Source organism: Mustela nigripes, chromosome 12, assembly GCF_022355385.1.
Source record: "Mustela nigripes isolate SB6536 chromosome 12, MUSNIG.SB6536, whole genome shotgun sequence".
Lineage (NCBI taxonomy): Eukaryota > Metazoa > Chordata > Mammalia > Carnivora > Mustelidae > Mustela > Mustela nigripes.
The window spans coordinates 140,718,976-140,731,883 of record NC_081568.1 but is presented as its reverse complement, the minus strand read 5'-3'; the positions used below and the strand labels follow the sequence as shown (position 1 = coordinate 140,731,883).

The window sequence follows — 12,908 nt, the reverse complement described above, 5'->3', positions numbered from 1 at the left end:
AATTAAGTTTTAAGTCCCTTATTTTTATAAAGAGACTGGGATAAATAATAGGATTCTATTGACATCGTTCAAATTAAAAGAGGGAGATGACTCTTAAGCTTGTTTTTTAAGTAACATTTTTTTTAAAGATTTTATTTATTTATATGAAAGAGAGATCACAAGTAGGCCGAGAGGCAGGCAGAGAAGGGGAAGCAGGCTCCCCGCGAAGGAGAGAGCCTGATGTGGGGCTCGATCCCAGGACCCTGAGATCATGACCCAAGCCGAAGGCAGAGGCTCAACCCACTGAGCCACCCAGGTGCCCCTGAAGTGACTTTTTACTGCAAAATAAAATGCACATTGCAAAAATACTTCCTTGCAAAGCATAAAAGGGATAAAATTAATACTCCCATCCAAGCATCTGAGTGAAGGTTTTTAAAAATTTTTTAAACCACGACAAAAGTATATAAAAATCAATTTAGCAATTTTTAACAAACTACTCTTTTTAGGTGGAGAGTTCCTGTTCATATTCCTCCGTTTCACATTTACCCAACACCTATGCTGGGACAGACACTGCGCTAGACACTGGGGATACACAGTCGAAGAGGACAGTCCGTACTTCAGAGGCTTAAATATATGGAAGGAAAAATATAAACAGACATTTTATCAACAATAACACAAGACTTGGGTCAAAATACACTGAGAGTATCCAGCAGTTGTAACTGTGACACTAATCTTTTGGAATCCTTAGGGATTTTTCCAGAAACAAACGCTCAACTAGGGTTGGTGCAGTAATTATAGTCAGCGGTTCTTCAAAACCCAAGTTCAGGAAAATTTAGGTGAAAACACTTGATTTTAACACTTGTCGAGTATTTAAGTCTCTCAAAATCACCCTGCTTAGCGAGTTGGAAAGGCGCGGAAGGCTGGAGAAACTCTTATGCCGGGACAGAGACTCCAGAAGGGGTCACATCCACTTGGGAGTCCCCAAGGGACGCCGGGGGCGGGAGGAGGGGGCGCGGTGCTTGCTGGGACTTGTAGTCTCTACCAGGACGGAGGACACTGCATCTCCATTTATAACGCCTTTCTCACGCTTTCTGAACCGACGGATTAAGCCCCATCCTAAAGCACAATACGACTACTCTTAGCTCATTCTAGGCTCACTATGTTTCTGCCGGTGTCCTTCTGTTCCGCACTCAAAACGACAGACTCAGTCATCCGCCTCCAAGCGATTGGCCTGTTCTCAGTGGTGGGCGGGGCCCTAGGTGGATTGGAGCTCATGATTGGCCAGCATCTGACTAGACTAGGCGTTTTCTTATCCACTTGCGGATCAGTAAACTGTGGTTTAAAAAAAATGAGTCCTTTACCGCAGTACCCCTCTTCGCCGCGGGAAGTCTCGCGATATTTCGGCTGAAGGGACCTAGCGACGCGTAGTAAGCGGCAAAGGCCAGTGGGGGTGGCGGGCACCGGAGCCGGGAAGGGACAGGTCAGGCGGGGAAGGCGAGCGCGTGCTGTCTGCGCCCCTGGGGCTCGGTCTGGGCCAGCCACCCCGAGCCGAGAAGAACTGTGTGGATTGCGCGGCCCTCCTCCGGGCAGTCGGCCTGGAGTCTCGGCCCTAGTCGCCCCGGAGCTTCACCTGGGCCCGCGCGGGCTGTGACAGGTGCGCGGACGAGCGCCGCGCTGCGCCCTCCCGGCGGCCCGCCCCCTCCGGGCCTTGCCCGCCAGGGCTCGGGAAGAACTGCGGGCCCCAGCTGAGCGGCTCCGGCTCCTGGCGCCCGTCGCTGCCGCCGTCGCCGCCCAAGAGCGGCCGCCGCCCCTGAGGGAAGGAGGAGGGAAGCGGCAGCTGACCCTGGGCATGAGCCGGACGCGGCGTCCGTTGCGGGACTAGGGCGCAGACATGAACCTGCACCAGGTGCTGACCGGGGCTGTGAACCCTGGCGACCACTGCTTCTCCGTGGGCAGCGTCGGCGACCAGCGCTTCACGGTGAGTGAGGGAGGCTCCCGCGTCGCCCGTGGCGGGTCCGCGCCCCTGAGTCAGCCGGGATCGGCCCAGACTCACGGGACCGAGGCCGGGAATGCCTGGTCGCCCGCACTGGGGTCCCCTGGTCTCCCACGAAGGTCCCCGCCCCTAGGACCAGGCGGACCTGGCTTCTGAGAGCGAAGGAGGGAGAAACATGTCCGTCATCGAGGTACTGGGTCGGAAGTTAGAATGTTTTGTAGGATTTTTAAAGTTTCTAGTCTGACGTCCTTGGACTGGGGTGGTTTATCAAAATCGTTTATCCAGAAATCGTTGTTGTAATGTGTATGAGGGCGTTTCGGTATCCTGCTCCATAGGCTTAAATTGTCAAATGTAGAAATAGTTGAGATTGGTTTAATTTTAGACCAATTTAAGATCAAGTATCTTTGTAATTAAAAAAAAAAAAGTGGGTGTCTTATAACAATTAATTGTTTGCTACCAACATCTAGCGCTGAGTAATCCAGTGAAAACATTGTTTTCATGTAGTTTTCTTCATATTCACCAGGGAATAACTTTGGAAAGAAGAAGAGATTTTTCATAAGTAATTCTCTCCTGTCATCCTTTGGATTCCATATGTAACAGTTTAGAAATCCTGGGAAACTTTTGTTTATTTTAGATTGCTCACATTAATTACTAAAAGTTGCATTACAGTTTTTCCATAAAACTTTCCTGGTGTGTAGTGGTAGGTCCAGGTTAAGATTTACTGAACGTGACTAGTTTTTCATTGGTTTTCTCAGATACTAGAAGGAGGAAGTCCTCAAACTTCTAGCTACTTAACAGTGCGGTGGCGTTTTCTGCTTTATAGTTTTTATAATAATTTTACACTGTAAGTAAGTACTGCATATGATACCCATTGTCTAAACGTATTTATAATACTGAGGATATTTGCCATAACTTGTGTTATCTCTTCGTTAAGGATAAAAGTAAAACTTAATTTTACATAAGCAAGTGAAACTAAGTAAACAGCCTAACAGATCCCCTAGGGTTTCTTCTGTTTTACTTATGAATTATTTTGTGGTCTTTGTCAGTCAAAATAAATCTTAGATTAAATAATAGTGATAATTTAACATGGTATAGAAATTTCATATCTAAATTGTGCTTTTAGATCTGTGACAACTAAGTACTCATTCTCAGAGAGAGTATGTACCTCCTCTGTGGAGAGATTCATACATACCTTAGCTTGCATTTGACAGTAGCAATTTTGAGATTCTGATGCTAAATGTTAATCTAGCCTGAATGCTCAGGGGAAGAGTGAACTCTGAGGGTCTTAGTGAGCTACTCTAGACTCCCTATAGCTGGACATTGCTCTCTGCTCTTGGTATTAAGATGGAAGAAATAAGCAGCATCCTAAGGGGGTTCTCTAGTGGGAGATTATAGGATGGTAGCATCTCCTAAAGTTGTATGAGTGTTTTCTCCAATGCAAATTCTAGCAACTTTTCCTTAGAAAGCTTTTGGTATCTATGCCATAGTGTGAACTTTAAAGTACATACAATATACTGGCCTAGGTATACACCTAGATGACCCCTCTAAGTGTTTATAAAAACTTGGTGTTATTTTAAAGAAGAGGTGTGCTAATAAACCAGAGCTTCTATGTGGTTATTATACACCATCATGTATCTTCTTTTGTGACCTTATTTTTAAAATCTATTTCCATAGACCAGATTTTTTTTTAAAGTTTTATTTACCTATCTTAGAGAAAACGAGCAAGCAAGGGAGAGAGCACCTGCGACCCGCATGTAGTGGGGGCAGGGGCAGAAGGAGAAGGAGTGAGAGTCTTAAGCAAACTTAGTGGGCCCTAAGCCTGAGCAGGACCTCAGTAGGATAGGGGTTAGGGAATAGGGGCTCAATCTCTCCACCTTGAGAGCCATCCTGGAACCAAAACCAAGAGTTGGACCCTTAACTGATTGCCCTCTTCAGGTGCCCTCCATAGACCAGAGTTTAATCATCTCCTACCAAGCCTACTGCAGATTTCTCCCACGTCTCCGGAAGGATTTTAGTAAATTAGATAAAAATAAATTTTTCATTTGTTTAGTATAAAGATACCCTAGTTCTCTGTAATTTGGGTTGTAGTTTAGTGATTAACAATCATCTACTTCCTTTGTACCCAATCCATCCTTGACCCTTTAACATTATGTTGCTTGTTCTATTACAAACTAAGTTTCTTGCCTTCAGTTTCCTCTATACCATATATATACATCTTTAATTTATCTCTTTTGAAATTGCTTGTTTTTCATGTTAAAAAGCAGATCTGTTTATTTTTGACTCCTTCAATTTTTTTTTTTAATATTTTATTTATTCACTTGACAAACAGAGATCACAAGTAAGCAGAGAGGTAGGCAGAGAGGAGGAAGCAGACTCCCCCCTGAGCAAAGAGCCCGATTCAAGGCTCGGTCTCAGGACCCTGAGATCATGACCTGAACTGAAGGCAGAGGCTTAACCCACTGAGCCACCCAGGCACCCGACTCCTTGAATTGTTTTTAAATGCTTCTGATTTTGACTTCTTTGATAGAAGATAGCAGACATTAATGGTATGTACAGACTTAAAAAAATCTCAAAATTTCAGTTTGACTTGAGGGAGAGACATGAGATCTTCCATTTGGAGGCCCCTTTGAAGAATGATTTTATTTCTCTTGCACTTCATGCCTTTTGTGAAGACATCCTGTGTTTGTAATTCCTCCCTTCTCATGTTTGCTGATAACTTACCTGTTCTTGTTTTGAAAGATTGCAAGAAATGAGATCCTGTTTCTCAAAGGAAGTCTGACAGGTTTTAAATTGAAATGAAATTGAATGCCAGCTCTCATGGATTCTAGGTTTTAAAATATGTACTTACTGATATAATTTGTTTGTCTAAGTATTAGCTAACATCTTACTGCTAAAACTGACATGGAGTATTTTGACTTCCTTCTTAGTCTAAGAACTTCTAGTAGACAGTGACCATGTGTCTTATGCTGTCAAACCACTTTATTTGTACTTTCATTATATTATTAACCAGTATTGCCTTGTGTCTCCTATGGTTTCATTATGACCATCTAGAACAGTGATTAAGGTATTGGTGGCTCCTATTAGTAGAGTTATTATTTGGGTTTGATTTCCAGTCTCATCCTTATGTTTAGCTGTACATCTGTCTGCAAGTTCTTTTAAATTCTTTTTTTCCCTCATCTGTAAAACGGGGCCAGAGTAGTACCTATTCATAGGGTTATTACATGAAAAAGTGTTAAGTTCTGTTTATTGTTAGTATATGTAAAACCCTCAAAAATGTCAATTATTATAAAATCAAAGTTTTTTTTTTAATATTTTATTTATTTATTTGACAGAGAGAGAGAGATCACAGGTAGGCAGAGAGGCAGGCATAGAGAGAGGAGGAAGCAGGCTCCCTGCCGAGCAGAGAGCCCGATGTGGGGCTTGATCCCAGGACCCTGAGATCATGACCTGAGTCGAAGGCAGAGGCTTAACCCACTGAGCCACCCACTGAGCCACCCACTGAGCTTAACCCACTGAGCCACTATAAAATTAAAGTTTTACTCATACTAATGCTTGGCACATAAATATTGGTTGAATTGATGAATAGTACTTAAAGAAGCCTTGTTGCAATATAATTAAACGTCTGTGTTTTAGAATAGCTTTAATAATTTAGATTTGAGTCCAAATAAAATGATTCTATTAAAGTTCCTTTAGACTTTGTTCAGTCACTTCTTAGCAATGGTTTTCCTGCACACTAAGCAAAAATTCTTTATTTTTTCTTTCTTTACCTGAATGCTTCCTTCAGTCTTTTTTCCTTGTTAATTTCCTGCTATTAGAGTGAAAATATGTGAGCAAACTGATCCTGATCTGTTGACAATTTTTGTTTAGAATAAAAAATGTTTTGTTTATGAAAGGCAAATAGTTAAAAAGAGGCACCGTTAGTTTGAATCTAGATTTTCTAGTATTGCTGTGCATACTGATGACATGTGCTTTAATATACAATAGATTTTTTTCTTCTCATTTCATTGTTTATGGTTAGTGTTGAAACTTTCAAATGAAATTGAAAAGGAGGTAATTTATAAGAGACAGACTGTGTTAATATTTAGGACTTCCTGTCTCTAGTTTGTAATTTAAACATCTTTGCTATAGGAGAGAAAACAAACATGTTAGAGCTCCAGGCTTCCTTTTGTGTTAGACAACCCCATATTCACTGTCAGGGGACCCCAATTAGAGGTCAAAAGACTGATGCAGCTATCTGGTTGGTAGAGAAATAGAGGCTAAATTAGCATTCTTCTTCCTATGTCTGTCATGGTAAGCATCTTTTAGTTTAGCTTTTTGTTTTGTTCACTCTAGGGAAAACTTTATAAGTGGGAGGATAGAAAGGGGTTTTTTTGTTGTTGTTGTGTGGGGTTTTTTTTTTTGGAGGGGACTTACAGGTCTTTGTAAGGGGAGAGAATATAGGAAGGGAAGATACTATTTACATCTGGAAAGAGATTTTTGTGGTTCTCATATGCCATCACAAGTACATCAGACTTCTTAAAAACTGGCCTATTTTATAGAACTTCCCTATGACCCTGCAATTGCACTACTGGGTATTTACCCCAAAGATACAGATGTAGTGAAAAGAAGGGCCATCTGTACCCCAATGTTTATAGCAGCAATGGCCACGGTCACCAAACTGTGGAAAGAACCAAGATGCCCTTCAACGGATGAATGGATAAGGAAGATGTGGTCCATATACACTATGGAGTATTATGCCTCCATCAGAAAGGATGAATACCCGACTTTTGTAGCAACATGGACAGGACTGGAAGAGATTATGCTGAGTGAAATAAGTCAAGCAGAGAGAGTCAGTTATCATATGGTTTCACTTAGCAGAACAAATAGCATGGAGGACATGGGGAGATAGAGAGGAGAAGGAAGTTGGGGGGAAATTGGAAGGGGAGGTGAACCATGAGAGACTATGGACTCTAAAAAACAATCTGAGGGTTTTGAAGGGGCGGGGGGGTGGGAGGTCAGGGTACCAGGTGGTGGGTATTAGAGAGGGCACGGATTGCATGGAGCACTGGGTGTGGTGCAAAAATAATGAATACTGTTATGCTGAAAATAAGTTAAAAAATAAATTTTAAAAAAACTGGCCTATTTTAAAATACTGAGTTTTAAATAGTATTAAAGTACCTTTAAGATTATTGAAGCAAAATTAAACTTCAACATTATATGTTTAAAAATGAGAAAAATGTTAATTACAGTATTTTACAATTCAAGTCATTTAACCATGACATATACCAGGAAGAAATTCCTTAGAATATTTACCTGGTATGGTTGGTAAAAACAGAACAGTGAAAACAAGAAATCCAAGTGTTTTACAGAAATCACAATACTTCCAAGTTTGAATACCAGCTGTTACAGACTTGGATAATTTTTGAAATTTAGAAATTTGAGAAGGTTTTCTGTCACAATTTTAAGTAAGAAATTGTGATTATATGCTTGATAGCACGTTGAATTCAGTTCTTCCTGGGCATCTTCTTTAGTCTCAAAATTAGTAAACCTAATATTATAGGTACCCAACAAAAGAATTTTCACTTGTTAATTTAATTTTCATTGATTAGTAATAGATTGTTCTCGTTACAGATCTCTTGACAGAAGCATCTAATATATCAATTATCAGTATATGCACATTAATTTTGGAGACCAAATAGCATGGCAGTTTATTTGATAAATCAGTGCTATTCTTATGGTTTTGATAATGTCATACAATATAGTCAGGACACCTTGGAGGGAAATTTTGAGAATTTATTTTAGAAAAATCTGTCAAACTAGTTTTAAATTTGGTCTTAGAAATACCATGTATTGTATTACTTCTTAGGGTTTTATTTAAACCAGGTTGATGGATTGTTTAAAGAATAAAGTGGTACATCCTTAGCTCACTTTAAAGCTGTTTTCCCTGTTTTTTTGTTTTTTTGTTTTTTTGTTTTTTTTTGCGAGGAGAGGGCTTGGTATATTTCCATGCTTTTTACCTCATCATGTTGTATAAGCTACAGAGAAGACTGAATTAATTTTAATAGTCTTCTAGAACTGTGCATAAGAAGATGTGTCTATTTTAAGTGATTCTTGAGTGATACCCAGATTAGATTATCTGTATAGATTTATGTCTCCCCTGCCACCACTGCTTTATTGAGATATAATTGCCTTATATCATTGTTTAAATTTAAGGTCTACACTGTGATGATTTGCTACATGTATGTTACAAAATGTTTATCACAGGCTAGTTGACATACCCTTTACTTTGCATCTTTACTATTTTGTTGTTGTTATGGTGAGAACATTAAAGCTTTACTCTTAGAGCAACTTTCAAGTATAGTACAATATCGTTAACTACGGTTACCATGCTGCACATTAGATCCCTGGAATTTATTTATCTTACAACTGAAAGTTTGTACCCTTCGACCAAAGTCTCACATTTCACCACCCCAGAACCCCTGGCAACCATCATTCTTTTCTCTATCAGTATAATGTTTTTAGATTCTGTGCATAATTGAAATACATATATTCGTCTTTCTCTCTTAGACTTATTTCACTTAGCATTATGCTGTCATGGGTGTCACCAATGTCAGGGTTTTCTTCTTTTTATGGCTGAATACTGTTCCATTGTGTATATATACCCTATTTTCTTTATCCACCCATCTGTAGTTAGACACTTAGGTTGTTTCCATGTTGTGGCTGTTGTGCATAAACACTGCAGTGAATATGGGAGTGCAGGTATTTAATTGAGATAGTCATTTTATTGTCTTTGGGTATATACCCAGAAGTTGGACTGCTGAATAATATGGTAGTTCTATTTTTAATTTTTTAGGAACCTTCTTACTGTTTTCCATAGCATCTGTAACAGTTTACACTCCCAGCAAGAGTACGTAAGAATTTCCTTTGGTCTGTGTCTTCACCAACACGTTATCTCTTATCTTTTTGACAATAGCCATTTGGTGATGTCTCTCTGTGGTTTTGATTTGATTTCCCTAAGGATTAGTGATGAAGAACTTATTTTCATGTACCTACTAGCCCCTTGTATATCTTTTCTTGAAAAATATCTATTCAACTTCTTTACCTTTTTAAAATTCAGATTGTTCTTTTGCTATTGAGTTGAATGAGTTCCTTATATACTTTGTATATTAATTCCTTATCAGAGATGGTTTGCAAAATTTTCTCCCATTCTGTAGGTTGACTCTGCACTTTATTCTCTTTTGCTTTGCAGAAGCTTTTTAGTTTGATGTGGTCCTACATGTTTATTACTGGTTTTGCTGTTTGTGCTTTTCATGTCATATCAGAAAAGTCATGACTAAGACCAATATCAAGGAGCTTTTTCTCTGTGTTTTCTTCTAGGAGTTTTATGGTTCAGTCTTACATGTAAGTCTGTGATCCATTTTGAGTTGATTTATGTGTATAATGTGAGATAAGTGTCCAGTTTATTCTTTTGCAATTGGATGTGCAGTTTCTCAACACCGTTTATTGAAGAGACTGTCCTTTCTCCATTATGTATTCTTGGTGCCTTTGCTGAAGATTTAGTTGACCATATGTGCGTGGGTTTGTGTCTGAGCTCATGCTTCTCTTCCTTTTTTGTTCATGGTGCCTGTCTTTATGCTAGTATCATAGTGTTTTGATTACTATAGCTTTGTAATATAGATTGAAATCAGAAAGTATGGTGCTTGAGCTCAGTGGCTCAAGCTTAGTTCTTTTTTAAAAATTTTATTTATTTCTTTTTTGTACAATTAGCCGACATAAAATATATCATTAGTTTTTGATGTAGTGTTCGATGATTCATCAGTTGTGTATAACACCCACTGCTCATCACCACACATGCTCTTCTTAATACCCATCACCCAGTCACGCCATCCCTCCATCCGACCCTCCCTTCTCTAACCCTCTTTGTTTCCTGGAGTCCAGAGTCTTTCATGGTTTTTCTCCCTCTCTGATATCCCTTTCAGTTTTCCCTCCCTTCCCCTTGGTCCTCCAGACTATTCCTTATGTTCCACATATGAGTGTCAGGCTTAGTTCTTACTCAAGATTGCTTTGGCTTTTTGGTGTCTCTTGTGGTTACATATGAATTTTAGAATGTTTTTTGGCCTGTGAAAAATACTATTAGAATTTTGATAGGGATTGCATTGGATCTGTATATTGCTTTGGGTATTATGAACATTTTAACAGTAGTCTTCCAATCTAGGAACACAAGATATTTTCCCATTTATCTGTGTCATCTTCAATTTCTTTAATCAGTGTCTTACAGTTTTCGGTGCACAAGATCTTTCACCTTTTTAAAATTTATGTTAAGTATTTTACTTTTTGATGTAAGTTGTTTTCTTAATTTCTTTTTTGAAAGATTCACTGTTACCATGTAGAAATGCAACGGATTTTTGTGTATTGATTTTGTATCCTATGACTTCATGGAATTCATTTGTTCTAATTTCTTATTTTTTGGTAGAGTCTTTAGGGTTTTCAGTATATCCTGTTAAATGTAAACAGAAAGTTTTTTGTGTTTCTTTCCTATTTGGATGCCATTTTTATCTATCTATCTATCTATCTATCTATCTATCTATCTATTTATTTTCATGCCTGAGTGCTCTGGCCAGGACTTTTCAGTACTGTTTTGAATAGAAGTAATGAGAGTAGACATCCTTGCCTTTCTCCTGATCTTAGAGAAAACCTTTCAGCTTTTCACCATTGAATATGGTGTTCATATTGTGGGCTTGGCATATATGGCCTTTATTAAACTGTCCTTAAATCTCAGGGATGAATCTCACTTGATTATGATGCATAATCTTTTTAATGTCCTTTTGAAATTGTCCTTTTGGAATTGAAATTGTTAAGGATTTTTACATTTATGTCAATCAGGGTTATTGCAATGTAATTTTCTTTTCCTATAGTGCCCTTGTCTAGGTTTGTAACAACATAATGCTGGCCTTGCAGAATGAGTTTGAAAGTATTCCCTCTTAAGTTTTTTGGAAAGGATTGGCCTTAATTCTCTTAAAATGTCTGGTAGACCTCGCTGGTGAAACCATCTGATCCTAGGCTTTTATTTGTTGGGAGGTTTTCATTACTGAATTAGTTGGTGTATTATATTTTCTCCGTTTTAATTTCTGAGAGAGAGAGTATTGATAGTGATAACACACAAAAACTAACGCCCTTAAGGAAGGGGATGGGAGGATGGTTAACCTTAATATTTTCTTAAGAGTGCAAAGAATTCCCGACACTAGAGAATTTGAGAACCATTGGTTTATAGTATTCCATTGTATGATTATACTGCAGTTCATTTGTGTATTCCATTGTTGGTTGATGTTTGGATTGGTTCTACTTTGGGGTGTTGATGAATAGTTATGAATGTTCTTGTTCATGTGTTTTAGTGTATATATGGACACATTTCTGTTGGGTATAAACTTAGAAGTCGAATTGCTGGTTATTGTGTAGGCATGTGTTTAGCTTTCCAAAGTAGTTGTACCATACTAATTTACATTCTTGTCACGGTTATGGGAGTTCTGGTTGCTTTATGGTCCGGATAAGATATTCTTTTTTTTTTTTTAAGATATTCTTAATTATGGGAAGAGATTAGAGAAAAATTATTAAATTCATGCCAGTGTTTGTTTATAGGGCATTGAGTGATAGCATAAAGAATAAGTAAGAGTATGTCCTTTCCCACTAGTTATAACTTGGTTTCAGTCTTAGTTTTGCCTCCAGCTGGCTCTGAGACTTGAGCCAATTACTTAGTCTGTTTAAGCTTAAGATTTCTTAGCAGTAAAATGGGGTGATTATTGTATAAAGTACTACACAGAATTTGTTGTAGGGATTAAATGGGTCACGGTGAAAAGCACTTGGTGCCAAAGAGAAGAAAATAGGCCCAGAAGACTATACGTGAGTAAAGAGAAAAGAAAGCAAAAAAAAAAAGTGGTAGCAGTTTTTGTTTTAACTTTTTGAAAACAATTACTTAGGTTTTATATGTTTTCATTACTACATAGAAAATAACTATTTAGGATAATTTCATGCCTACAAAAAGTTATAAAATAAAAATAGTACAAGGGCACCTGGGTGGCTCAGTTAGTTAAGCGACTGCCTTCGGCTCAGGTTATGATCCTGGAGTGCCAGGATTGAGTCCTGCATCGGGCTCTCTGCTCAACAGGGAGTCTGCTTCTCCCTCTGACCTTCTCACCTCTCATGTTCTCTCTCTCTCTTTCTCTCTCTCACATATATAAATAAAATCTTAAAATAAAATAAAAAAAATAAAAATCATACAAGGAACACCCATGCTCTCATTGGGGATAAAAATATATGTTTATAAAAAATAAAAAATTATATTAAAATAAATAAATAAATAAATAAAAATCATACAAGGAACACCCATGCTCTCATTACTTAGATTTGGCTATTGCCAATAATGTACTCCCATTTTCTTTATCATTTGTGCTCCCCAGACCTGTGTGTGCCTATATAATTTTTTTTTTCTGAATACTTTGAGGATGTTATGTATGTTATAATTCTTCACCCTTAAATACTCCAGTCTCATTTCCTAATAAGAGGAATATTCAGTTACATAATCACAGTATCTATACTTATCTATTTCATAAATTTACATTGATAAACTTTTAGCTAATGTATTATCCATGTTTGGGTTCTGTTACTTGATATGACAGTGTTCTCTATAACGTTTTTACCCCTTCCAGTACAAGATTCAGACTATGATATCACATTTAGTTATCGCGTCTATTTAGCATCATTTCTCTTGTTCTTTATCGCTTCAACAGTGGCATTTGAAGACTTTAGTACTTCCCTCCCACTTTTAAAAAACAAACCTTTTCTCATTTCACATTTGTCTAATGTTTCCTCCTGATTAGATTGAGCTTATGACTTCTTGGCCAAAATTCTGCCTAGATGATGTTGTGTCCTCTAGGTATCCCAGTTGGAGGTTCCTGATATC

The 12,908-nt window shown here is 38.3% G+C and overlaps 1 protein-coding gene across 2 annotated transcripts in view; it reads left to right on the top strand.

Moving 5' to 3' along the window:
- The first annotated feature begins 1,859 nt into the window (after positions 1–1,859).
- DMXL1 (Dmx like 1) overlaps positions 1,860–12,908 on the top strand; it is a 126,035-nt gene continuing 114,986 nt past the window's right edge. For both annotated transcript variants that reach the window (XM_059416079.1, XM_059416078.1), the window contains exon 1: positions 1,860–1,957. In XM_059416079.1, coding sequence (XP_059272062.1) covers positions 1,871–1,957 — 87 coding nt within the window. In that variant the 5' untranslated portion in view covers positions 1,860–1,870. The remainder of the gene's footprint in view (positions 1,958–12,908) is intronic.